Source organism: Apostichopus japonicus, chromosome 14 (assembly GCF_037975245.1).
Source record: "Apostichopus japonicus isolate 1M-3 chromosome 14, ASM3797524v1, whole genome shotgun sequence".
In the NCBI taxonomy this organism is placed as follows: domain Eukaryota; kingdom Metazoa; phylum Echinodermata; class Holothuroidea; order Aspidochirotida; family Stichopodidae; genus Apostichopus; species Apostichopus japonicus.
Genome location: NC_092574.1, coordinates 666,409 through 694,177, shown reverse-complemented (window position 1 = coordinate 694,177; position 27,769 = coordinate 666,409). Strand labels below are relative to the sequence as shown.

General features: G+C 38.9%; 1 protein-coding gene and 1 long non-coding RNA gene across 23 annotated transcripts in view; one reads left to right on the top strand and one right to left on the bottom strand.

Annotated features, from left to right (window-relative positions):
* Window positions 1-25,657, top strand: part of LOC139979699 (uncharacterized) — a 44,285-nt gene extending 18,628 nt beyond the window's left edge. For 11 of the 22 annotated variants that reach the window (XR_011797277.1, XR_011797270.1, XR_011797265.1 and 8 more), the window contains 9 exons: window positions 381-586; window positions 933-1,107; window positions 5,194-5,358; window positions 7,379-7,694; window positions 8,050-8,159; window positions 9,017-9,109; window positions 21,858-22,027; window positions 22,827-22,977; window positions 23,379-25,657. Coding sequence is in view for 6 of the 22 variants with exons in the window: in XM_071990738.1 (XP_071846839.1) it covers window positions 21,970-22,027; window positions 22,849-22,977; window positions 23,379-23,605 (414 nt within the window). In the remaining 16 variants the exon portion in view is untranslated. Of the gene's footprint in view, window positions 1-380; window positions 587-926; window positions 1,108-5,193; window positions 5,359-7,378; window positions 7,797-8,049; window positions 8,160-9,016; window positions 9,110-12,740; window positions 12,873-21,857; window positions 22,028-22,826; window positions 22,978-23,378 lie in introns of all 22 variants that reach the window. The other 11 variants (XM_071990738.1, XR_011797278.1, XR_011797268.1 and 8 more) reach the window with 11 other exon arrangements.
* On the bottom strand, window positions 2,786-4,090 carry LOC139979700 (uncharacterized). The gene is made up of 2 exons (XR_011797280.1): window positions 3,709-4,090; window positions 2,786-2,967 (listed from the first exon to the last, which is right to left on the bottom strand). It is a non-coding gene; the product is annotated as an uncharacterized lncRNA (long non-coding RNA).
* Window positions 25,658-27,769: the final 2,112 nt, after the last annotated feature.

Genomic DNA, 27,769 nt, shown 5'->3' with positions numbered 1-27,769 from the left:
TGGGGAACAAAATACCAGCTCTTAAAGAGAAAAACTGAGTTCTGCCTTCCCTTGCCATACTATATCTCCCCCCCCCCCCCTTGGATGTCGCAACCAGACTCCTCTAACCACCCAATCCTTTACATATAAACAATGTCCAATCAATTGCCAGGTAGTGTTTATAGAGTTATTGAACAACAGTGTATGTTTCAATTATCAAGGAGGCTTCTCTGCATATGCTGGTCTTCTCTACTGCTTTCAAATGCTAGCTAATGGCTAACTTGATCAATTGTCTTTCTTGATATAGTTTTGCCTTCTTTTGTGTAATCTAAATAATTAAGTCACTCACTGTTTTATTTAAAGGCAACAATGAACTAAGGGATTTTTTTTGGGATCAACAGATAACTTCTGGAGATGAGTGGAATAACCCCAATGTTGGATGCTTCTCGGCCAAAAGATGTTTTTCTCATCAACTTCAAAGCAGTTGCTACATATTGATAGATAGTGTTCAAAGTTAAAAGTCTGCCAAAGCAATAGTAATAATAATAATATTTCCAGACCAGGTACTAAATGCATTTAACACTTGCACACTTCAGCAGCCGCTGCTGTGAGTATCCACCTTTATAATTATTTCATGATTCTTAGAGCAGGTTCCATTTTTCTTTACTTGGATTTTGATCATTTTCTTTTAAGATCTTTAGCTTGACTTGTCACATTGTTGGCTTTATAAATTTGCTGACCACATAAAAGAAAAGAAAAAGAAGAAAAACTACCTTAAAAGCAATGATGTCATAGATTATGGAGGATTTTAAATATTCTTTGAATATTCAATATGTTTGCCTAGCATTACCCTTCCTGCAAGTTGTTGAACAAAGCAAATTGTTAAAAGCAAAGATGTCATAGAATATGGAGGATTTTGATTTTTTGCTTTGAATCTTTGCTTTGAGATCTAGTACAATGACTGCATGGGGATCGTGGTCGAGGAGGAACAGAAGGATCAAATCATCAGGGCCCCTGGACCCAAAACAAGATCCTATTCTTGCATAACCATGTATCGTCTGCTGTGGTGGGTCCATAGAGGAGGCGTACTTCCTAGCCCTCAACTGTGTAGCAGCATGCGAGATACAGGTAAAGAATTAGCTGGACTTGGTCCAATGTGGTCGGATTGCTTGTAAAACTTAGTAGTGTGAGGCCAAATGTTTTCTGGTTATGTTACAGTTTCTTCATTCTCCTCCGTTTCAGAATATTTTGGAGACCTGTGAAAGTTACAGTTTTCCTTTTTTAAGCTGTTTTCTAAAGAGCCGGGAATGGAGAAGGGGGGGGGGGGGGTTGAGGGATGAAAATGGACAAGATTGGTCAACTCCAAACACAAAGTAAATGGTATGGATTGAGTTAATCTTTGATATGACCCTCTCCTCTGAGAATAGTTATCTGAAATTGTCAAACTGTTTCCAAACAATATAATCAGTTTGGAATTTTTATTGTCTTGGGAATGATTGTATCTCCTAGCTTACACGGAACTTGATTTTGCAAATAGCGTAGTCTACTTCTGTATCAATATATAGTCATTACACTCTACTCTCTCCACCTCTGAAGATTCTGCTTCTGTACAAACTTTTGTTTGCTTTTCCCTGAGTCGAACTAGGCTCTGAGTAACAGCAGAAAGCCACCTGCAATAGCAAAGCCTGCTCCATGAAATGAATAGAAAATAACAACGGTTGAAAAGTACGTCTGACTGGAATTATAGCTTGTCTTGATGCGACTTGCTGACTCCATGGATTTGGAGTAAGGCATAGTAGGGGATTTTTGCTTTCTAACATGTATGTGCACTAATAATGTTGACATTCAGCGATAAAGTTCCCATAATATTCTTTTTGATGCCTGACCCCAAGGGCAAGGTTACCCACCTGGGAGATGTGTTTCATTGTCTTTTGGCTACTGTAAATCCTTAGAAAAGCTACCAGTTGAAACTGTGGGAAAAATTTCTCTTAGAGATCTTTTATGAAAGTCATAATTGAGTTTTTTATTTGTATGTCTTGAAGGTTAAGCAACACACTTTAATAGTGGGTTGGGATTACAAGTGGTGGGGGAAGTGGGGGGTGTTGATGAGCAGGAATGGGAGTACTTGGTCCTCTCTTCTCCCTGCAGCATCAAAAGCTGGTTGTCTGGGTTTTGTCAACCTACAATTTTATCAATCATTCTGTGTGGTTTTTTTTGTCGAGTCTGGGTATAACAAACAATTATCGTTACAAAGCGGATTATCTGCTTTCTAATAAAGTTACGCTTACCTAACACGAATATATTTGATAAGTATTCAATAAGTATTCAAAGATTTCCTTAGTATTCAGAAAATTTACCATATAACACACAGTACAAAATAAGTATTCCAATACTAATATGAATAACTATAAGCCTTCGTCAGAGACGAAATATGTAAATGAGTGAAGTATTCGAATACCTGTTAGGTATTTGAATAGGTATTCGAATAGGTATTCGAATAGGTATTCGAGTAGCTTTTGGAATAGCTATTTGAATACTTAGCTCATTTACATATAAGTATTTGCTCATTTAAATAATTCGGCTCTGACGAATACTTATAGTTACTCGAATACTTATTCGCAAGTATTCAAATACTTGTATGCTGTTAATTTATGAAGGCTTAACAGGTTTCTGAATACTTAATCGAATACTTATTGAATACTTGTATGCTAATCAGTTCCAAGTAAGGAGAGTTAGGAATTTGGCCAGCTTGTTGTCCTAGCTCCTTGATTAAAACTCTTCAAACAAATAATGAGAATAACCAGAATTCTGAAGCCTCCTTTTTTATTCAACAGCTATAAAATTACAAAACAAAACAAAAATAAAACTACAGCTTCTTCAATTTCATGTATCTTGGAGCATTCTTGCACTTGTATGCAAATCGTTTGTTGATCTCTTGTGGCTGTGGCTCTGTCCACTGGTTTCTGCCACACATACTGTGAATGTACCCTGAACATAAAACAAATAGAAATAATTAATAATGATAGGGCACAAGTATACATTGGCACAATAACCACTCACCAGAAACGGAAAATATAATATTCAGTGCATAATACAGGGACGTCGCAACGCGGGGGAGAGATGGGTGGCTTTAGACCCCACTTTTTTGCAAGCAAGCATGTTTACACATGTCTTACAACATGTCACAAAGTTTATATATAACCTTACTAGCCCTCCCCCCTTCCCCTGTAATAATTATTAAAATGATGAAAAGTTTGGCTTCTTGCATATAACCACATATGAAAAACAGAAATGTAATCACATTAAACCCTGCATGCCCACCACTTGAATGTTTTGCATTTTTATAACGCTATTTCAATGGTAAGTAAAATCTCTGTAGTACGGTAAGAGAAACGTCAGACTTGAACGTGAAGTTTGACTAGGTAAAACTAGGAAAATCCAAGTACTGAATGTCCAAATAATTACCAAACACAGGCATTGCCCCATGCACCCATAAGAATTAGCTTAACTGTAGTAACCCTATAAGTTTAGGCCTAAACAAGAAATATACTACACATGTAGCCTCAATGTGTTATTTTAATTTGATTATTAATTTTATTAACTGCAAATATGCTGTTTGTCGTTGCACAAGACAGGAGAAAATTAGAAGTTGAACTTGGTTATTGTGCCACTGTCAGAAAGTTTCAAATGATTACACATAGAAATGAAACAGAAAAAAGGTCAACATACCACTTATTTTGATGATTTTTCTAGAATATGGCCCCTTTCCTCTCCACTTTATCAAGCAGACTGCATTTTCAATTGCAATTTCTTTGTCCATCACCGAACTTAAAGGCTCTGTACTAACTTGTTGATCTTTAGTAATCCAATAAATAACACATTTTTGAGGCTTGGTCTTCTTCGATGGGTCAACAATATTTTCCATATTCTTGGATAACTGCAGCAAGTTCTGAACATCCATTATTGGATATTTAGGCCTAGGGCTATCGCTGTGGGATAAAATTATATTTTCTTCCAAGTTTCAGCCTAATGTCAATAAAGTTCAGTCCACCACATGTTAGGCTGCAAGGACTGGAATAAATTTAGTCCGACTCAAAACTGAAACATTTATTTCTGCAGGCTCAAATTCAATCTAAACAAATCAAACTAATAAAAGTTGAATAACATTCACAAGGAATAAATATCTATTCAAAATGGAGTCAAGCACAGAATACTAAAACAGCAGGTCTATGAATATGGTCGATGAGATTTTGGAAAGGCTTCAGCTTTTCAATCCTCCGCGGTATATTTCAAATATTGCTGTGCCGGCGCACTTCATCTTGGCCAGAAAGCGTATTATAAGTAATACTAATGTGATGACACTAACATCATGAAAGGAAAGCTGGGATGCTCCTGAGGGTCTTTGTAAGTTTGCTTGAGCTCAGCTTGGGCCCGCAGGCGTCCACAGGATTCTGTATCAAATCGTATGGAGAAGACGCCTAAACACAAACTTCCGTTTTCCTGATAGTGTTACAATGCTTCTATTGTACCTCATACATATTGTACATAATGCTTTTGCCTGTTTGCTATCAAGGTGCCTTGCAGAATCCAGGCATTGGTTATATCCACCATAGAGAAGTTGACATCTTTTTGTTCATTAAAGAGCAAATTATCAAATAGCCAAGTTTGGTCCAGTTTTGTTGACCGACAAATGTGCTTTGGGATAGAAACAAATGAAGTATTATTGCCCAGACAGACAGTTGCTCAAATATTTGCCTGTTGAAGGAGAATTGCATTTCTGTGTTTGTTCTGTAATGGCAGTATTTAGCTCTTTTGTCCCTTGTCAGAGAGATGGAAGACAAAATGCTTAAAATGAGAAGTATTCAAAGGTTTCATCAAAAGGATAAAAGTTCAAACCGGATTTAAGCTAGAAAGGACTGGGTCTTGTATTTTTGAAGCATAAATGCCAAACGGATGGTTTCTTCGGCAAATCATGTACGATGTTGTCGTCCTCTTATTTGAAATTGTTGAGTTTCATTCCTCGGATGGCATATATAAGATGGCATATATTAGAATCTCCTTAGTAGTGTTAGGACCAGCAGAGCAAAGTCGGCAACGAGAAACGACAAAGGAGGAATAAGAGAGATTAAAAGAGTCGCTCGTAAGACTTGTGTTCGATAATGTAACAACAAACTGCATTCAAATGCATTACCGTATGCTAATTATTCGTGACAGATACAAGCCGTAGGCCTGGATAATGTCATCCACCTACCGGATGAAGTCAGAGACAAGGTCGGCGAAGCGACTGCCAAGGGCGTAGGTGGGGTCAGTGAGACAGGACACAAACTGAAGGTCAGTGAACTGGAGTTCGAAGCCATGATGAGACATATGGACAATATGGTAAGATTTCAAAATGCAAAAATTCCAACTCACTTGGCCTGCAACGTCTGTGCAGCAGACAAACTAGCCTTATTTGCATTTAAAGATCTGGGCAGACATAGCGAGCATTTACTATGCTAATTGCCAACCGATTGCGTCGCTAGTTAATGTATGAGCTTTTTGATCATATGCGTACCAAGCGAATGCGCTTTATTAAGTGAGATAATTCAATGAGAAGTGAGTTGTAGGAAGTCAGTGTGGATAAGCAGGTAGCTTCGTTCAGATGGTGGCTTTGATATGACAGATATTGAATCTTTCATTAAAAGTCTAAACTGTAGCTGGGTAAAACGGTATTTAGCCCCTCAGAGAGGAAAACTGGAAAATATTTTTTGATTTGTACCTAAAACAGTTCGGTGGTGCTTTTCCTTTTAAATGTAATTTCAATAAGGAGGCAGTTTCTTTTATTTCTAATATTTTTTGCAGAGAAGTGTGTGAGGCTTGGGCTGAGTTTAATTTTTATCATCCAGACAGTAATTATGGTAATGAAATCATTTTAAACAACAGTCATATATTGGTTAACAATAAAGTAATTTTCCAGTATAATCTTTTAAATCACAGAACAATTCATGTGAAAGATTTCATTAAAAATGATGGATCGTTAATTCCATATAACACGTTTCAAGCGAAAATATATATTAGAAATTTTCCTTTTCCTTCGTACTTTGGGATTATTCACGCCATTCCTAGTTATTGGAGGGGGTACAATGATTCTGTTTTGCTCCCAATGAGTGAAAATAACTTTAATATGTGCATGCGCACACATAAAATAACCAGAAATGTTTATAATAAGCTAATTACCGGTTTCTGCATGCCCCCGTCGTCTATTATGAAGTGGCAAGCTATGAATTTTCCAGTGAAAATAGTTTGGAATAAGATTTTTAGGCTGCCTTATACGGCTGTGAATGACCCCAAAGTAGCATATCTACAATTGCGTTTTCTTCATCGTATTTTAGGCATAGATAGCTTGCTTTATAAAATGAAAATGGTTAATTCTCCACTTTGTTCATTTTGCAAGAATGCCGATGAAACACTAATACATTTGTTTTATAATTGTAGTCACGTTGAGCATTTCTGGGAGGCAGTGAATTCAAATTGCATTAAAATTAATTGTACTTTTAATTTGACCAATATTTGTTTTGGTGATTTTGGTGATATGGATAATCCTGTGAACTTTTTAATTTTGCATGCTAAAAAGTATAATCATACTTGTAGGTTGAATAACAATATCCCACATGTGATGAATTTTATTTTAAGTTTCGCTTTCAACTTGACCTTCACTATTTCATTTCTAAGCAAAACAACAATTTGTGTAACCTTAACGACTTCTATGATTTCTTTATGTAAGCTTCTTATGTAAGTCTTTTTGCTGATTCTTTTGTATTATGTGTTACGGTATTGTAAATAAATACAGTGGAAAAAAAAAAAGGTAGCTTCGTTCAGTCAAAGTAAACAGCTGTGACGTATCAGGATGGTTGGATACACCATTTGATTTGATTTGTGTCTTACTTGAAACTCTAATTGTTACAGCTTGATACTCTCTTAGATTCAATATATACATGTATAGTATTGGCAAGCTCTTGACTTAATAATCAGAATGGTTTCATACGCTATTGAACACAATCGATACTTTATCGGTTTGGGGAACTTCATGAAGCTCCCTACAAGTGATCTGTCGCACACCCCACCAATTTTGAAAATATTTTCAAGATCACCTGCATCCAAAATTGTGCAGTATTTCATGGAAATGGCATAGAAACAGAATGTTCCAATTAGTTTGGTCCTGAATGCACCAATGACAGCGAATGTGTGAGATTTGTAAAGAGATACTTGTGGAAGACTTGATATGTAATCATTTCATAAGTAAAACAGCAAAGAAGACAAAGATGGAGGAATGTTGTGCTGCTGATGTTAGATGTAAGAGTGACTTAGATCTGCACCCAGCACAAAAATTTGATCACAGGAACTTTTTATTTTGTGACAGGGTTACAGAACAGGCTACATTTACTGCCAAGCCGTTTGTGAGACACGAACTGAAGCCCAAGAGCGACGTCGGCTACCCAGCCGCCTCCACCAACTTCACCTACATCTACGACAACGAATTTGAGAAGAGCAGATACGAGTCACCGATCAAGATGTTGAACAGGAGGCAGGCCGGCGAGAAGACGAAATGGCTGAACACGCCAAACACATACTCCAAGGTGGAGGTAGCCCAAGAGTACGCCGACTGGGGAGAGGAAGGGGAAGACGAGGGCTACAAGACAAAGATACACCTGAGTAGTAGTGACATGTAATTGGTGGTAGGCACATCATCCGTTCGACAGAATCACCCGACACAATCCTTAATTTTGGGCAATTTGGGGACTTTGACAATTGGAGACATCACCGAGGCACTTGCCAAGGTGAATGAAAATGTTTTGATTTTAGCACTCCAGAAACAAAAAAATCTAAATCTAAAATGTCCTACAGATGGAATTATCAGAAGTTAGTCATCCTTTGTTTGTTTGCTATTTATTTAGCAAATGTTTGACCTTTTCAGAGGGTGAACAGTGATAGAAGGGTTGGTGGGGGGAGGGGGAAGTGGGATTGTAACCATTCTGGACAATGTGATTATGCATCATCCACAACTCTTCTCTCTCATTACATTTTTCACAGTGGGTAGGTGACAAGGACCCCAAGAGTGGTGATGCAGTCGCTATCACTGATCCACAACAGTTTGCAAGACGGGGACAAGATCATAAGGAGTACAAGAAGAAGGTTAAACTGTACGTTGATGACGTTATACACTGTTATTTCTAATTGATTGTTTTATTTTTGTTATTTCTCACCACTTTCTCCTTCCTCTCACTTCTTTTCCATTTTTTCGCCTTTCCCCTAATTCTGTCTTCCGAGGAGTGAATGATGTATCTGGTATGTTATAGAAAAAATGGTAAAAAAAAAGAAGATAATGTAAAAGTGTATTAGTGGGTGTTGCCCTGGATTCGTTGAAGCGGACTCCCCACGTAGGTAGGGTTCTCCCCTTGTAGGGAGCGGACTCCCCATTTAGGTAGCCATTTCCACATGTAGGGAGGGTTCACCCAAGAAAGTTTTTTAAGTTGTGCTATTTACTACTTTTGTATTTTTATGGTAGGTTGAAGCGGATGGGTGTATATTTCCTCACGCCCCCGACCCCCTTCCCACCCAGGATCATTTTACACACAGCAGACCCTTAGCAAGCCTCAAAAATTTGCTGTGAGAACTTTAAACACATACATTTTTCATTCTTAAATCTCTCCTCCTTAGTATCACTATTCAATGTCCTCTTAGTGTTATGTTATGTGTCTTCTTAGTGCTATGTTATGTGTTCTGTCATTATGACATCTTTGATAGATGTCCCAAAGAGTGTCTGCCTGTGAAGTTTCCGTAATCATATTAGCCAGAAATGAATAAGTGATGAGGTCACACCTGCATCCAACAGAACGAGGCATTAAGCTCTCACGCCACACGCTCCTTGCAGCTGGTGCCAGGACCGTGGTGGCAGAAGGCATGAATTTTTAATGCCTCATCCTTAATGGCAGAGAGACTATGAATAGAAGTGTTATAATGTTACCAACGAGGATGTTGTCTACTCTTTGAATTTCAGATTAGGCAAGAGCGTTTTGGGGATAAGACGCACCGTGGACCCATCTCTGAAGTTCTGGCAGGTATAACTTACGGAGATGCTTGCAGAACACAGGTGCGTTGGAATTTTCCTTGTCTCTGGCCCCCTCCACCTTCCATTCTTGTCCCCAACCCCCACCACCCCCTCTGCATTTTTTTTATTAGTCCACATTCTTAAAGGATATCTCTTGTTTTAGATTATGAAGAGCAGAGCCACCCACCTATTTCTATTTATAGATTGTTTATGATTTGCGTACTAGTATAAAGTATACCTACTAGGTTCGGTAGTATGTCAGCTGATAAGGCTTTTTGTTTCATGGACAAGATCGTAATAAGTTGGTGTAAGGTTACACAGCAGTTGTACGGGTATGCTACTGTAGACAAGGACAGAAAAAAGCGCCCTCTCTACCTGTTGTGTTCTAACGCGTCTCATACCAGCACAACAGTGTCCTGTTTCATTTAAGCTTTTACACTGGTTCGAGAGTAAACCACTTGTATCAGCCCGATGACCCTCTAGTAATATTGTAAACATTGATCAAGATCTAATAATATGGTAAAGTTTGTTCAAGGTACCAGTTTACTTAAGAATAGAAAGTCTTTCTTTTTTTTCTGTCTGTAGTTAGGTAAAAGCTTGGCTGGCCTATCCCCCAATCCCAAAAATTATTTTATGTTATTTGATTAAACATTATCTTGACCGCACCTACCAATGGGCTGCCAAAAACTTAAGTATCCTTGCTTAGAAAAATTGTAAAAATCTTCATCATTAATCCAAAACAAGCACTAAGTAATAGAAAGAGAGAAAATAAAAGGGAGGGGGGGGGCAATTTTGTTTTATCAATGTGCCTGGTGTGACAGTCGTTAGGATACGATTCATGTGTACTTATTAAAGTGTGGTGAAAATGACGGATGGTCTCGACATTCCTGCCGTTAGGTTCTATGTAAGTAATATCAGTGAATGTACCACAAGAAAGTACATAAGCTACAGGGAAAAGTTGAGATATTAGCCACTCCCCCTCCTCCCCCCCCCCCCACCCCACTCCACCCAGTAAAATGTGTGGGTAAATTGACACTGAAGCTAGTACTTGGACATGCCACTGGAGTTGCACTTCATGTTAAAATCAATAGGTTGAACAAACTTCCATTGATAAGATGGAATTAATTGATCAATCTCAACTTACTAAAGCCAGCTTACTCGGAAACAAATATCTTTCAGTTATGGCTTGTTTTGATATTCTTCATTAATGATTACACAAAGTGATTGGTTTTAAGTGTAGAAATCATGTCACCTTTTATGTGAGTCATAAATCAATGCTTTGCTTTACTTTTGTTGGTGAACTCGGTTTGATCAGTGCTGTTCTACCCAACCTCTACCCCCACCTATCCCCACCCCCAAATTGCAGTTGTTTTCGGATTGGTTTGACTAGACTCACATGTTTGAAAGACTTGCCTGCAGCTTTTGTTTACTTTTCAATTGAGTGTTTTGTTTTGAAATTATTTTTGAAGTGATATTGTTTTCGTAAGCTTCACTTTCACCCTCATTTTGCATGAAAAAATGTTTTTATGGTAATGTGTGTATCTTTGCTGAACATCAGAAAGAAAAAAAATACAAGAAGATAATTTCATAATGAAACTATAGTTTAGAGAATTAATACCCAGGAGATTCTCAAAGAATATTATTTTAGATTTGCCAGATTTTCTGAAAACATCGGTTCTGATCCTGCCAGACTGTATGTTTATTGTTCAGTTAAAGTAGTATTCAGCTTGAAAAATCTCAATAAAAAACCAAACTATGTATAACATATCAAATACGAACATAATCGATGTTTAAATGATAGAAATTACACAAAGAGGAAGCTTTAACCTCCGACTATGTCCATATTAGCTGTTAGCGTTAGTCTTTACCATGTTTTTACTGTTTCTAGCTTTCGTGTTTGGCTTACAAACAGTTAAAAAAAAAAAAAATTGGGGGGAAAAGTGCTCCTTTAATCTAAATTGCCTGCTTGGAATATAGCTCAACATTTAATCAAATTACAGTAGTGCATGTCACCTTTAAACCCTGTCTTTCTTCAATCTCCTTAAACTAAATCCCCCAAAATTGCTCGACTTTCTCTCCAAACTGCGATGTTGCCTCGACCAAAAAGAGGGGAGAGAAAGGAGAAACTGTTTTCTTTCTTAATTCAGCCATCTTTTTGGGCATTTCTTTGTTGTTGCTGTTGGGCAAAGAAATATCATCATTTTGTCACGGTGGATTTATATTGCAGACTTGAGGTTTCTGAATTATCAATGAGGACGTAATTAGAACAAACATCAGTAGAAACTGAAGTTCTCTCTCACCCTGTTTCCTTTATCCATTTTCATTTTTCTTGGTGGTGGAGGGTGATGGGTTTGGGGAAGTGGGGGGAGGGGGTTAAATGCCACCCTGAATATTAAAAATATGCAAAATTCTTAAAACCACAGATAGATCAAATGTAAGAGACAATCAAGATGTCTTACTTTACTTTGCATATAGCAAAAGGGACAGAGGTGATCAGGCTAATTAGCCATGTGAAGTTGCACCTCTTTGGGCGTGGGTTGGAGGGGGAGAAATACACCAAGGGTTTCATATGGAAATATTGCATGATATTGCGTTCACCTGGTGGTAATTGGAATTGAATAAAAAGTGTCGTACGTTAAATGCTACTTCACAAAATTGATTGATCTTTTAGCTTTCAATTCAGGCTTCTTCTCTGAAATGCTCTCTCAACCGATTCTCCATTCAGTGATAAAAGGACATCTGGATTCAACTTTAAGTCTCTGCTTGTTTGTTTGTTTCTGTCCTCTCTAAATATGAAAGTCTCAATATCTGTCCCATCCATGTTTTGCCATGCCAAGCATCATATATTTACAGACTAATTGCACCCATTTCGACAGTGCTGAAGTAAAACTCATCAAAGTGTTTTTAGGGAACTATCCAGTAGCTACTTGACCAGAAACAGGTTATTTAAACAAGTATTGAATTGCTACCAGCCACTCTACTGATTGCAGGTTTGACTGCCAGTAGTCAATGTGGTTTGAATACCCTAAACAAACTCTCTATTCCTTGGCTTTTATGCTCTCTGTCTTAGGCCTATGAAAAATGTATACCAAAGCTAAAAAGGCGAAAACACAACCCACATGCTGTAAAATGCTTTTCCTTTACACGCTTGCAGCAAAACAATGCTAGTGTTGTGCTCAGATGTTCAAACCGGTGATCAGACAATTTTAAATGCAGGATAATTTCTTTTTTTAAGTCTTCAATATTTATAGAAAAACATTAACCAATCAGTTTTCAACAAAATTTTGAAAAAGCAAAAAACAGACAAATAAAGTTTTCAACTACATCAAGAAATTTCAACTGCATCAAGATTGATGCGAAATTAAAACCAAAGAAAAAGAACAAGGAAATGCTTATCATTTTGAAGGGAAAATTGAAGCGGAAAAAAGGCTATCATTTTCCAAATTAAGTTACTTCTGATCTGAACATTGAAAAATTGGATGTACTACTCCAAAGAGAAGCAAACCCAATCTGGAAGTTAAGACACATCAGATGCAGTTCTGGTAATTATTGCATGGCAGAGAAATACAGTCGTGTAAACTACATTAACACTGGGAAGTTTTTCTTATATCTTTCATTTTTCCCAAACATTGCAATCATTTTTATTAACATTATTTTTACGTTCTCGTCACAGTGCCATCGGAGAAAGTTTCGCTGTCAATATGTTATTGTGGGTGTATCAGCATGGTTCAACAGTTCAAACCCCTGTGAATTGAATGACAGAGAGATGATAAAGACACAAAAACAAGAAAACATTCATTTGATGGTAATATGACACCAAATCTTGTCTAACAGTTATCCAGGTGCCTGCTTACATGCAATTTTTGTGGGACCAGACAGGGTATAGTCAAATTTGTAGTCACAGTTTCACACAGAAACTCACAGTGTCTTCTGAGAGCGCTGTTAGTTGCTATGCAACATCAAGTTTGTCAAGTCTGTCTGAGTGACTTCAACGCACAAATGAGTGTACAAGTGCACAAATGAAGACCAAAAGAGAAAACAGCCTGTCTTCCTGATATTGAAATTTTGTAATTAATGAATCCAAGGCTTTCAGAAGAATTCAGGGCAACTGAAATGATTGATAAACAGTAATTTAACCAAACCTGTGGAGGAAGTTATCTTGGCAAGTTGAACGCATTCAATCCAGCCGTGGCGGATCTTTAACACTTTTTCGCAGTAGAAAAATCAAGAAATATTACTCTTGAAATTAATTAGTCCCTCAAAAAAAAGTGGTTTGACCGTTTTTCGTTATCACTTTCCAGTGCAGACAAACAGCTGTGGAAATGGTTATAAAAACAATAATGCCTTTACATACGTTGTGCGGCCTATTTAAGCAGAACAGAAGGAGTTAAAAACAAACCAATAAATGTGCATTGTCAATAAAAATTTCCTGCATTCAAGCAGCCCAAATCTCAATACTTAAAGTGCTTTTGTTCATTTCTCTATTAAGGTTTCGTTTTGGTTTTGGTTCTGTATTCTTCCTACTTTTATTTATCTGCACATTAACTGCTTTGCCTGTGCCTGCTCACATTTTAGGTTTTCATGTATTCCTTTTCTTTTTCTTCATTTTTTTTGGCATGCATGCACTCACATTTACTTTACATTTTCAAAGTTATTATTCCAAATATTTGTTATAATATAATATGAATACAAATTTCAATTTTTTTGAATAATAACATTTTTTAGGACAAATTCTGGTAATATTTCCCCTTCACATTGAAGTTTTCACTTGGGTTGGGATGGGGTGGAGGATGGGAAATCGTTGGCCATCAGAGGGGGCTGAAATGAGGGAGATGTCACGCCATATCTGTTGTGTCGGTCCCGGGACAACCTAACAAACTTATATGAAAACTTCATTGACAAAACACTATAACACAATTGATCCGTCTAAGCGGTTAACGTAATGTATTGTGAGCTATTAACAAGAAAGTGTTCTCCAAGAAACCTTGGTAGACGTTACATAACACAAACCATACCATTCAAATTAAGGTATGCATAAATTAACATATATCAAACAATATCGTAAACAGATTATTTGGTGGCGCTAGGTAACTATCCAACATTCCTCCCCTTCTAATTAAGAATAAATATCATTATTCGCAATATTTGTTATACAAAATTATTAATTATATGGCAACTGGCAACTTTTCAAAATAAAACGTTTACCATAAACTTTTTATTCTAGACTTCTAAAATTACTCACGATGAAATATTAAATGGAACAAATTGTTTACGAGTACGTGAAGAACGTCTCAAATTAAGTGTTACTGGATTTGAAGCTTTTGCCACGTCTGGGACCGAAACAACAACTGGCGATTTCAAATTCTGTTCCTGCGATTCTACCTCAGAAATGGGAGAACTATTTCTCTTTAAACCGTGATTGACGTCATCAACACCAGTTGATTTCGGTTTATTGATCTCAGCAGAGTCAACAGTAGTATCTAAATCCACAATACTTGGCAAAAGGCTTTAAATTGTTAAATGTGTGCATTTTACTACTATAAGGCTTACATGATCTTGATCTGATTTGATTAATATGTCTTTTCCATACATCAACTTTCATTAACTTTAACCAAATATGTTACAGGACCCAATACTTTAAAATGATGCCTTCAACCCATTTATCAGACGATGATCTAAAATCCAAAACCATGACCTTTTCTCCTACGGAAACAGATCTAATAGGCTTTTCAGTATTTGAATTCTGTTTTTGTGACACTGAAAAATTCAAATTTGGTTTTAGAGCTGATAGTCTAGTTGGCAATTCTCGCTTAAAGAATAATTTGGCAGGCGTTTCTTTGGTTAAAGCATGAGGTGTGGTTCTATATGACAACAGAAATCGATCGATTTTAATTTGAACGTTGCCACTCTCGAATTTACATTTTTTCATTGCCTGTTTAAACGTACGAACAAAGCGCTCTGCTTCGCCATTAGATGCTGGGTGTTTGACAGCACTTCTAATATGGCGAATGCCATTTTGCTTGCAAAAGATGTTTAACTCTTCAGCAATAAATTGGGGGCCATTATCTGATACTAGCTCTTTTGGCAAGCCGTAGCGTGCAAATATGGTCCTCAATTCATTGATAGTTTTATTAGCAGTTGTGGATTTCATTAGGATGACCTCTGGCCACTTTGAATGAGCGTCAACAACTATCAAATACAAATGACCGAGGAATGGACCCGCAAAGTCAACGTGAATACGTTGCCATGGTGCGGTGGGCCATTTCCAAGGATTTACATCAACCTTTGGGAGAACAGATTGAACTGATTGACATGCATTACACGATTCAACAAGCTGCTCAATCTGCAAATCTAGACCTGGCCAATATACATGCATCCTAACAAGTGACTTCATCCTTGCCATACCGGGATGACTGGCGTGCAATTCGCTTAGAATTCGGTAACTCGAAGGAATGATCACACAAATTCCCCATAAAAGACAATTGCCTTCGACTAAGAGTTCATTTTGTTTACTAAAATATGGCGTCATTTCTTTGTTTAAACTTTTTCTTCCGGCCAACCATACAGAACAAAATGTCTAACCCTCGATACAATAGGATCACTACTCGTAGCTGTTGCAATTTCTTTTGCGCTGACAGGTAAAGATTGAATTTGCACCTGATTCAAATCATTAGCTTCATTCGTCCACAATACAGTAAACTGATCAACTGTTTTAAGTTTATCACTAGTATGCACGCTCGAATTTGGCAATCTAGAGAAGAAATTGACTTTTGCATTCTGTTTGGATGTACGGTACTGAATATCATATTCATAACCACTCAGAAGGATAGCCCAACGTTGCAATCTAGATGCGGCTAACACAGGGATGCCTTTGTTAGGATCAAACAGAAACTTCAATGGCTTATGATTGGGTATTACAAAGTGAACTGCTTCCCACAAAGATATTGGTGGAAAATGCATACTCCATAAACAATTGTTAGGGCCTCCCTTTCGATTTGAGATTAATTTTGCTCAATTCTCTTAATTCTCGAACTATGTTTACTCTTTTTACTTGTCCTATGCTTAGAATTACGTTCCTTATCACATGGTTTACTTACATCTGAATTTCGCCTGCAAACAGCCTTTAAATGTCCAACACAATCACAAACATGACACTTATAGTCCTTATAATGACAGTCCTTTTTAAAATGTCCTGGTTTAACGCAGCACGAACAGTACACTCAATGACTGGTTGGCTTAGATGTCACGTGATGAACGCTGGCAGACCCTTGATAATAGCTGCGTTTTTGGCGGCGGACTCCATACTCATGGAAATTTTCACGGCATTATCCAACGTTAATGAATCGTCTTCTGACAAGAGCCTTTTCTGGATATTGTTGTCGTCGTGACCGGACAAATACCCCCCAGACGATTACCCCCCAGACAATAACCCCCCGGACGATTACCACCCGGACAGATACCCCCCGGACAAATACCATCCCGGACAACTACCCCCCAGGACAACTACCACCCGGACAGATACCCCCCGGACAATTACCCCCGAGGACAAAAACCCCCCGGACAAGTACCCACCCGGACAACTACCCCCTCGGACGAATACCCCCTAGACAATTACCCCCGGATAAATACCCCCGGACGAATATACCCCTGGACATATGCCGTTAACTATAGGAGACGGGTGCAGCGACGGATACGCCCGTCTTTTTTTCGAGTTTAGTTTCCCGCGGGCCTCAACAACCGCCTTAAACCTGGTCCCTCGGGCAACTCCGAGAGCATATTTACAATTGGGTCAGGGTGACGGTTTAACTGGCACCTCTAGGGTCGTCGTGTGCCCTGGCCCTTAAAACCTCCTCCCGACTTTTAAAAAGATTCGAGCTTTTCATATATAAGCCCCCAAAACTCCTGGATAGGGTTTGACAATGGACCGAGGCCCGCGGGTTGGGTTGGGCATTGCTCACTGCTGGTACTTAATTTAGTATTTGTTATAGTGAAACTATTCTGTATTATTAATCTCCGAACAATTCTGGCTTATTGCGACTTACCATTTTCAAGTTTTCTTCTGAGTAAGTTTACTTGATGATTTGTTATGTTATGTAAGTTTTTGTATAGCGCTTTATATGGCACGGCCATCTCATAGCACTTTGAATCCCTGGTCATCAGGCTGGCTGCTGAGAATCCAGCGCACACACCTTAGTTACCTCACAGGTACCCATTTATACACCTGGATGGAGAGGGACTGTCGAGATAAAAGTGCCTTGCCCAAGGACACAACTTAACAGGATTATATATGAAACAAAAGCATTAGCCACTCGGCCTCCAGGCTCCTCTTGTTTTGCTTATTCTAAGCTATTTTTTCCTGTGAGTGCACGCCATTTTAGGATGGGAGGACCAGAAGGGGGGGGGGGTGGGGCAGGCACAACCACGGTCCACCCCTCTAGTTTGGTGTGCATGATCATCATCCATACCCCCCATGCATTGTTTCATGGACCTCTGGGCTATCATAGTCAAACCCGGTTACGGTGTAGCCCGTTATACCAGCAGAATAAGGTTTCATAATAGTATGTACGATTGTATGAAACATAAGTAAAGAAAGAGGCTTGAGACCACGACGTCACTACCATTTGAAAAAACCTATTCTCTGGTCATTTTGTTTGCAAAAAGAATGATGATAATCTAAGAAATCAATTTAATTTTCCCTAGTTATAATAATTCTACATTCCAACTATAAACAGATAGTGATTGCTTACATTGCCCACAAATTGCCACCCAAAAGCCAAAGAATAATAGGTTTTCCTTGTAATAATTTTCACTAAGGCCGGTAGCGTCTGGCGCTTACCCGGGATTTTTCATGGGGTTTCCCATCACCTTTAAGAGATTTTCTACTGGAAAGTGTGCTTAGATGCCAAATGGTGTAATATGTTGCCCTTCTAAGGCAAGACTATACTAACATCATTGGCGCCGCCAGGAGTTTCGGGTAAATTTGGGGATTTGGGGCATCCAAATTCATGGTGATGTCACATATACACAATCAGCATTGAGGGTGTGTTTTTATTTAGAGGTATCAAAAAACTACACCTCAAGGTCCCCACCCCTACAAAAATGTCTCCTATAAGGTCTTCGCTTCTTCACGCCTCCATTTTGTGTGTTTGTGATGCTGGCCCCACAGGTTCAATTCCCATCTCGAGTATGGCTGTCAAAAGCTGTAATGTTAGTTTTTTTTCAATTTCCGGTGCAGTCCAATAGCTGTACTGCAGTTGTTGTTGATTCCATTTGTAGTGGTAAGCAATTGATTCGGGTTAACTGTGTTCATTAGTTAGGTTCGACAAGGCTCTCCTGCAGTGGCGACGGACAGGTTGGCTTAAGGCTGAGAATTGACTCACGTCTGTCGGATTGGGACATTAAATGGCAACCCCGAGAAGAAGATCAGATTGTAATAGTTACAAACCTGCCTCTCCTCTTCTCTGAGCACTGTGCGAAACTACTCACACTCGAGACAAGTCGACAAGGGGCCCCGGTATATAAACACAAAATTAGTATACACGCAAATCGGGTATATATGCAAATTCGGTATACACACAAAATTACAGGCGCGACGACGCTCCATGGAACTGCTACTCTGAGTAGCAGTTCCCTGGAAGCACCAATAGAAAAAAAATTGAGGCATGTGCAATAAATCTTCCTATGTAATATGTTATTAACAATGTTATATTTTTTTTATCTTAGTTGCTACAGGATACCGATACTGTATAGCTTATAGGCAGGGACGTACTTAGGACTGGTAGGACCAGAATTGGGGTTATAGGGTAAAAAAATTGATTAGGGTAAGTCTTTAAAGCCCATAAATTACGACTGCGGCACAAACTCGAAACGCAATTTTTTCAGCCGTACTATCGTGTCCGATCCTACGGTCATATGACGTCTTGTTGAAATACAAACAGAAGGTATATGCTAAACAATCAAAGTTAGAGACATCACTTGTCATAAATGAAAACAGTTGAAGTAAAAATGATTAAATCAGACTTACAACTTGTAATACATGCATGACATCAGATACATTCTTACTTTCTATTTCAATCTTTAACTCTCAATTAAACTAAATATTCACAGAAGCACGGAGTGCCACTGTTCGACAATTATTCGCTGTTGTTGGACCGAAAAGAGACTGGGGATAGGAGAACTTTGTCATGTGTTCTTTTTTTGGATATCACTGGCATGTGACGTGCATTCTCAAATGAGATCTAAGTCTACATACATTCTACATAAAATACGCGTTCTTCGCATTCTGTGCAAAATGCGCTTTTCCCTTATGCCCCTCCCCACGACCGTCACCATTTCCTCATTTCCACTCTGCTTTGTAAATCAGACACGCACGCATGATTTCGCCATGGCTGTCGAATTCACGATACTGATCTGTATCCTGTGGGAGAAGTCTTAGGGGGAGGGGTGGCCCCTTAATTTTCAATATTTATTTATATGATGGTCGTCCAAACCATTCAACCCCCCCCCCCCAGCGTATGGGCCTGCATATATCTCATTTTTCGAAATGCCCTTGGATGCAAACCGGAGCAATCATCAGTTACACCATGGAGGTCCTCCATGGTTACACATCCATGGACTAAAATAGTTTTTGATCGCTCGTTCTTTTCACAATCGCTTTTGCGATCCCAACATTTCTGATGGTAGTATTTCCTCTATCCCCGCTTGCTACACCAGTTGGTCCCTTTCGCAGTACCCTGATCGGTAGAGAGAGAGAGTTGTTTTGTTGATTTGTTAAGGTTTTACGGCTCAGTTTCTAACCAATTGGTTTAAGTTGCGCCGACCACGGCCTTTTTTTCAGTTGTTCGGGTAGTAACCTGGGTGAGGTATCTGTGCCGGTGTATTTATGCGGGTAGAGTTTTCCCGGAGGTAATTGTTGGGGGTGGGGTTAATTGTCCTCGGGGTATTTGTCCTCGTGGATGTATGTCCGGGGGTAGTTGTCCCGGGGTTTTTTGTCTGGGGGGTACTTATCCTCGGGGGTATTTGTCCTCGGTGGTGTATGTCCGGGGGGTATTTGTCCGGGGGGTAGTTGTCCTCGGAGGTATTCGTCCTCGGGGGTTTTTGTCCGGGGGGTTATTGTCCGGGGGGGTACTTGTCCCGGGGGTATGAGTCCGGGGGGTATATGTCCGGGGGGTATTTGTCCGGGGGGTATTTGTCCGGCAACCGTTGTCGTAAATCCCGCAAACGAACCAGTCACACAGTGCATCCTTCAGGAAACTTCCGAAATTACATGTGCTAGTCCTTCTCTTTAGTTAGGCCCAAAACTCTGCAATTGTAGTTGACGACCTCTGGTTGTAGTTGTAAAATCGGAATCTCTCCAATAAAACTGGGGGTTTGAGATTGTAGTATTCCCTCAAAGTCCCACAAATTTCGTTAAACTTCTTCGATGATGGCTTGTCTGGCGATACAAGATTTTTCAAAAGTCCATAGCCTTTTGCTCCCATTGAAGATAAAAGTATCGCCACTTTCTGTTTATCATCCTCAACCCATTTGCTTGGAAAAACAGTATCAAACGTTCCTTGTATGATTCCCAAATTTCCACATCAGGATCATAAATTTCCACTTTTAACATGTTGGAAGCCATAGTTTCTCCTTCTCCCGGTAAGAATTCCTTTTAGAACTTACGTTTTATTTCCGACTATCCTCGTCGCCAGTTGTTGTGTCGGTCCCGGGACAACCTAACAAACTTATCTGAAAACTTCATTGATCTGTCTAAACGGTTAACATAATGTATTGTGAGCTAGTAACAAGAAAGTGTTCTCCAAGAAACCTTGGTAGACATTACATAACACAAACCATACCATTCAAATTAAGGTATGCATAAATTAACATATATCAAACAATATCGTAAACAGATTATTTGGTGGTGCTAAGTAACTATCCAACAATATCAAGTTTTGTGGTCAGTGTTGTTCTGCATGACCTGCTTAATGTACAATGCTTTTATCTTCTGTATGATTTGACCAATCAGCATTCACTCCAGGACCATGTTAAGTTGTCACATTTTGTGGCATTCTTTTCTTCTACTTCCTTGGACCCATTGTTATTAAATGAGATGAGCTTCTTTAAACTGTTGAGAGACTATGATACAAAGAGATAGCAGTACAGTTGCCTTTAGTTAAAATTGGTTGTAATTATCGTAATGGGCGTTTGTGACGGTCAAACCGTTACAACATTTTGTCACTGGGTCCAGTCTTTCTTCCAACCTGTTGTTGACAAATTTACCTGTTTAGAGTTCCTCCTGTCAAGAGTTACAAGTTTTACTTTTTATTGCTCTTTGCTATCATTTCAGTGAAGCTTGAACATATATGCAAGTGTAAAGTTGATAGGAATTATTAAACCTATAATGCATTTATCCATATAATTATTATTATGATGAACCTCTGCATGTACATTATATCAAAACTAACACTATCACATTTCTGCTTTCCATCTTGAGAGAGGGATGTATATTTGAGTCTTTCTGCAATATTTGGTGTCATATTTTCATGCCTTGATGGCCGCCTTTATATATATATATATATTACAAATGGAAGAAGTATGAGTTAATTTTATATTAAACACATATAACACAGAAGTTGTAATTATATTATATTACACATTGAGAAAATTAAACTGACAAATGTGATGAATGGTTTCATCCTCTGCTGATTCTTGTCTTTGTCAAATGAGGGACGAGAGAAACACAACAGAGGTTTTTATAAATATGAATTAACAGCTCACACCTCATCTTCCTTGATTTTGCCCTCCTCAGCCAATCGACCAAAACGCTCAAGTCTACGCCAAGTCTTAAAGGAATTATCCAGAGGGAGTACCAAGACTAGGCTGTACTGTACACGGCCTACGCTCCCAATCCATTCACGTCGATGTCAGAGAGAGAAATCCTTGATTACAAGAAAGAAATTGCAGACAAAACTGGTCAAGGTTTGTTCATCTCATTTTACAAGTCCTGTAGATATTTTTTCAATTGTTTTATCCAGGTTTTTTTTGGTGGGTGGGGTGGGGGGTCCAGGGGGTGGGCATATTGGTCTGATATGAGGGCTCACTGACACGGCTTGGGTCTATGACCTTTCAGTTCTTGTCCCCCCTTCTCTTTCCCTACCCCTACCAAAGAAAGGGAATTGCCATGAAAGACAGGTTTACACCTTACTTTAGATGTTATCAGTATAAGTCTGTCTGTTTCACTCTTCAAGGAGAGTGAGAAAACCCATCTCTGTACGTTTCCTCCTCCGCAACACAGATTTGAATCTCTCCTCAGCAGTTCCATTTCTGGCTTAAATCATGCTACCCCCCTCCCCATCCCACCACATTAAAATCCTGCTCCTACCCTCCCACTCCAATTCTGTAAAACACTGAGAGGAGAGTGAGAAAACCCATCTCCATACGTTTCCTCCTCCGCAACACAGATTTGAATCTCTCCTCAGCAGTTCCATTTCTGGCTTAAATCATGCTACCCCCCTCCCCATCCCACCACATTAAAATCATGCTCCTACCCTCCCACTCCAATTCTGTTAAACTCGGCTATCATCCCAAACCCCCCCCCCCCCCACCACCACTGCTTACCTACTTACACCATCACCCTAGCTTATACCCTGTTTGTAGGCTGAAATAGAATGGTCTGTCGTCACACCTCTGGAGGGTGGTGTTGACCCGCTCTCAGTCGATGGATTACATCATCATCATCATCTCTCACTCATAGATCTACTTTTCTCTCCTCTTCCAGATGTGAAGATGTCCTCTTCAAGATGTGAAAGAGATTGAGCTGATCGTGCAAGCCGAGGAGACTGAAATTAAAGAAACCAAGGAGGAGAGTGAGGATGGAGAGAAGATCGGAACACAGAAAATTACAACTAAGACTGTGACCATTCACGGAGGTAATAGTCTGCTAGAGCGTACCACTTACTGGTAGAGAGAGAGAGATGGAAGGTCGTTGTCATTCTTCCTGTTCAAGACACGGCTACATAACCTAGCTGTGGATTGTGATCTTACAATTCATTTTAGTCCTGTATTCTCCAGCTTCCTCTCTCTTAACCTAGCACAACCCTCTTAAAACTTAAAATAAGTTGGCTATAGTATGTATGTGTGTGTGTGTGTGTGTATGTATGTACAGGTAAGCCATGAGAGACCATACTATGGTCCACTCAATACACCACATGCATAAATAGGTGCGTTTCTGTTGGGTTTGATACAGTCATGGTAGAATTTAATTATGATCTCATCAATGTCTCTCTCTTGTACGATCGCAGTTTTCCATCCTCTCTCTCTCTCTTCACAGCTCTTTCAGATCAACCTGGGATGGTAGAAACGACCACGGTAGGTATCCTGAACTGCGAAAAGGAAGACAACGATGACAGGGCACCCTCCTCCACCCCCGAGGACAGTCAGAGCATGGAAGGTTCCCCCTGGAAGGACTCGTCCCTCTCGCCGACCAAGAAGAAGAAGAAGTTCCGAACGCCATCATTCTTGTCAAAGAAGAAGAAGGACAAAAAGGCGGAGAGCTAGAGGAAGTAACGCTACTTTTAATATGACGAGTCAAATTTCTTTTCATAAGTTTGTTTTTGTGGAAAGTTGGTTGTAAACGTTAGTAAGCAGTCCTGTTAGAGTTCAACTGTCCGACGCTGTGAGAAGGAGAGGCGGCCAGCATATCTCCCAAGTACTGATCACTATCATCCTCCCTCCCCTCTCGTTATTACGATTTTGTTATATTTGTTTTCTCTCTTTGCAAGTACTATGTTGGTAGACGCTTTATAACAGCTATATGCAAGTCAAGTATATATGCCTACTCCGTGATGCGAGAAGCTTCTCTCGAGTGTCCACGGCGACGGGAAGTAGTCAGGGCAGAGGTTTTTTTTTGCTTCCATTATATATGTTTATTGGGTTGTTATTTAAAATAGTGAAATTAACTCTAGACTAGAGCAGCATTATGACCAGGGGAAAGTTTTCTCCCTCTCTTTATTATTTTTTTCCCTTACTTTTCTCTAACAGGATTGCAGAGAGTACATACTCCAGTCGTAAATAACTTTAGCGTATAGTACATAATATCAGGTATTTGTCTGAACAGATTTTAAGCATTGGAGTCGTATCACTCTCCTCGGTTAGTATTTTGTGTAGATATGTATGAGAGTGGCGCACATAAAGGCCCCTTCCTTCTTGCATGCCCCGGTTTCCGTAACTGGACCATGTGTCGGTTCGGTTTGTGTATTTCCCTGAAATGTTATTCTCATTTGTATTTTTTTTTTTTTAACCTATCTGAATGTTTGCATGTTGTGAAGAGAAAGTTTGTCTTTTGTTTCTGTTTCGAGGCCAGGTCACAGTGATAACTACAGCTCTTTGACATATATACAAACTGTTTTCCATATTTTAAGGATAGTTTTTTTTTTCCATTTTTTTTTTTTTTTTCTACTGCCTTTGGATTCAGACCTACTTAAAACTTAGTTGTAGGAGTACCTTAGTAAGTGCAATTTAAAAAGTATGGAAAACAAACAAAATTAAGGTAATTATCATATATGTCTTTGTTTCCTATGTCATATATATAGAAATATTAAACTGTTCTGTTTTTTATTTAAAGTCGAACACAGAAAAAGCAGTGAAATACGGCGACCGGTTGTTAAAGTATGAAGTCTGTTAGCCCGCTGTTGACTCGTTATTTGTATCTAGTTTTGATCTTGATTTATGAAAGGTGTAGCTATGATGATGATGCAGAATAATATTTGCCTGTAAACTTCAAATGCATTTCACAAGTTTAAAAAGCTAGCACGGGGGGTGTGAACAAACCTGTAGTTATGCATGCTGTGATTTGATAACAAGGGAATAGCCATCTTCAGACCACGATTAAGTGTATTCCTGTGTACCTCTGGGCGGGTTCAGTGACTGGGCTGTACCATTGTCCCGTGGATAAATGGAACAGTCGTACCAAGGGCCAAAAACTTGGCATTGCGTCCACATGGTAAACATGTACAACTTAACAATGATCAGAGGCCACCCCATGAACAGGTGTTCAATGGGATATATAAATATTGGTGTTATGGCTATGAATATTTATTAGCTGATGTTAGTTTAGTGCAGGGCTAATGAATATTCATAAATTTGTATTGATATATCAAAGTATTCAGATCAGCAGGAAAAGAGCAGCCAAGTAGAAAACAATTCATTCAACAAATTTCTTGGTATTTTGTGAGGTTACCATGGTGATGTGGTTGCAATGACTCATTCTACAGCCATTGTGTGTATGACGGGTGGTGCCTTATTAAGAGATTTGTAACAATAGCAGAGGTTGAAGGGAAATATAACAAATGGAAAGTGGTAGTATTTATAGACAAGTTTGGAGCAAATTATGTTCGTTACAGATGTACTGAAACTAGAAGCACAATGAATATTCATGTCATATATCAAAATTAGCATGATGCCTATGCCTGATTTTCCATGTTGTCGTCACGTGAGCGTTCGTGTTTAATGGAGGGTTTTGCAGTCACCATGGGAACCGATACCCCAGGGATTGTATAGTCCATGCATGTAGTTAGCTTAACTAAAATTTTTGGAAAAAGATTTTTTGCACTCAGAAATATTAAAAAAAGAATGGAAAAAAAAATTGGGAAGGTGAAGCAAGGTATAACTGCAAGGCTGTAAAATGATACAAAGTTCATGAAAAGTTTAAATTGAGATAAAAAGTTGATTGTATATATATCCTGTATGGTAGTTAATTAGTGTAATGTAACCAAATTTGAATATTGACATAAGGAAACCTAAAAATGGTTATCGGAAAGTGAATGATGACGGTCAGAAACGCTGTAAAGAAATTGCCATGGTATTAATCCTGACGTTGTATTTGTACGGCAAGATCACCCAGGTCGATCTGAAGTGTTTTCTTTTTTCCTTTCCAGAAAAGAGGTTCTGTTTGTGAAGCGTTTGGTTGGTTTGAAGAGAAGACTTCTGATCGACTCTTAATCCCAGGCAGGGGAGTGACAGGGTCTTCTCTTTTCCAATATTTATAGTTTTCGGACAAAATTTACTGTTACCCTAACCTTTCTAAACTCGGAATTAATTTTCAATCAAAATGGTGGGGCGGGGGGTGGGGGGGGGGGGGGGTAATATCGTGATCCGCAAGAGGTAGAAAAATAAACAGACATTCCTGAAATTCCTTTTCTTTCCGTGTTTATTTCTTGTCTGTCTGTCTCTCTCTTATTTCTAGTTGTAGAAGAAAAAACAGAGACTGATTTGAGAACTTGTCTGGTCCTTACAAATGGAACTGGAAGTTGACCTTGCTTAACATACCCACACATATAACAGGATGTTATGAATAATCTGACAGACTAGTTTGCCAACAAAATTGTTTTGACAAGACAGGATGATATTGCAGTCGATATGAAAGGTAGATATTTCTCAAAAATCGTTTTGCCCTTTGAAAGGCCTTGTAACTAAAGCAATAGGTCTACTACACCCTTTTAAGCCAATTGAAACATTCTGTAATGTGTTTTGTAATGCATAATACAACCCAGCCCACCCCCACCCTTTCCTCCCCAACTTTCAGTAGAACAATTTTGTCAAAACTTAGAACCTTTTAAACCATAAAAAATCAAGATGACAAACAATGGTTTGATTTGACAGCTTTGAAATCACGTATCACTGGCAAGATGCGTCGAGCTCACTCGTACGACAAAGTCGATAAATGTGTATCTTTTCTGGTAGTTCGCGACACGCTGATTACGACCCTGAAGTTTATTTTGGAATTGGGTGTTGTGTGGGGGCAAAAAACCTGATTTGATTTTTTTCCCAAAACTGACCCAAAATCGGTTTCGCCCAAATGACGTAACATGGAGTAATCGATGCTCAGGAGCCCAAATCTGCAACTCCCAGGTCCATATCTGCTTCCGTTCGGGGGATACGTGGTCCCAAAGGACCCGCTAGAAATACGTGTTCCCTATAAGTGCACAAATTGGAAAACCCCCTCTTTTCAGCCCCCTCTCTTGTCCTCTCTGAAACACCCATCGACATTAAAATTAGACGTGGAGTAGAAGACACCCTTGTCTTTGTTATACACTAATTTCGTGTAATTATCTGACCGGGAAAGGCTTTTTGTCTATAGATTTCTATTTTTTTCATAAATCATAAATCAGTCCCCCCCCCCTGCACGCCCCCACACAACACCCAAGTACAAAATATACTTCAGATTCGTAATCAGCGTGTCGCGAACTACCAGAAAAGATACACATTTATCGCCTTTGCGACAAAAAGTGTTTTCACCTTTAAAAACCGTAAGCAGTTTTATCCAAAATTTATGCCAAAATTTGACCCATTTATTCATAAATGTCAAGATAAAACTCAAGATGACAAACAAAGGTTTGATTTGACTGCTTTGAAATCACGTATCACTGACAAGATGCGTCGAGCGCTCTCTTATGAAACTTCTTTCGCTCAGTTTGCAACTTAAGAGGAACAATAGAAAAACTTTTAGGGGCAACAAAAGATTTTAAACCTTTGTTCGTCGTAAAAGTTTTTCGGTCTTACTTTTGCAAGTTTGAGGTGAAAAAACTTGGTGTCGCAAAGTCGATAAATGTGTATCTTTTCTGGTAGTTCGCGACACGCTGATTACGAATCTGAAGTTTATTTTGGAATTGGGTACCAAAAAGAGGTACTTTTTTAACTTTTCAGACAAAAATCCTATTTTTG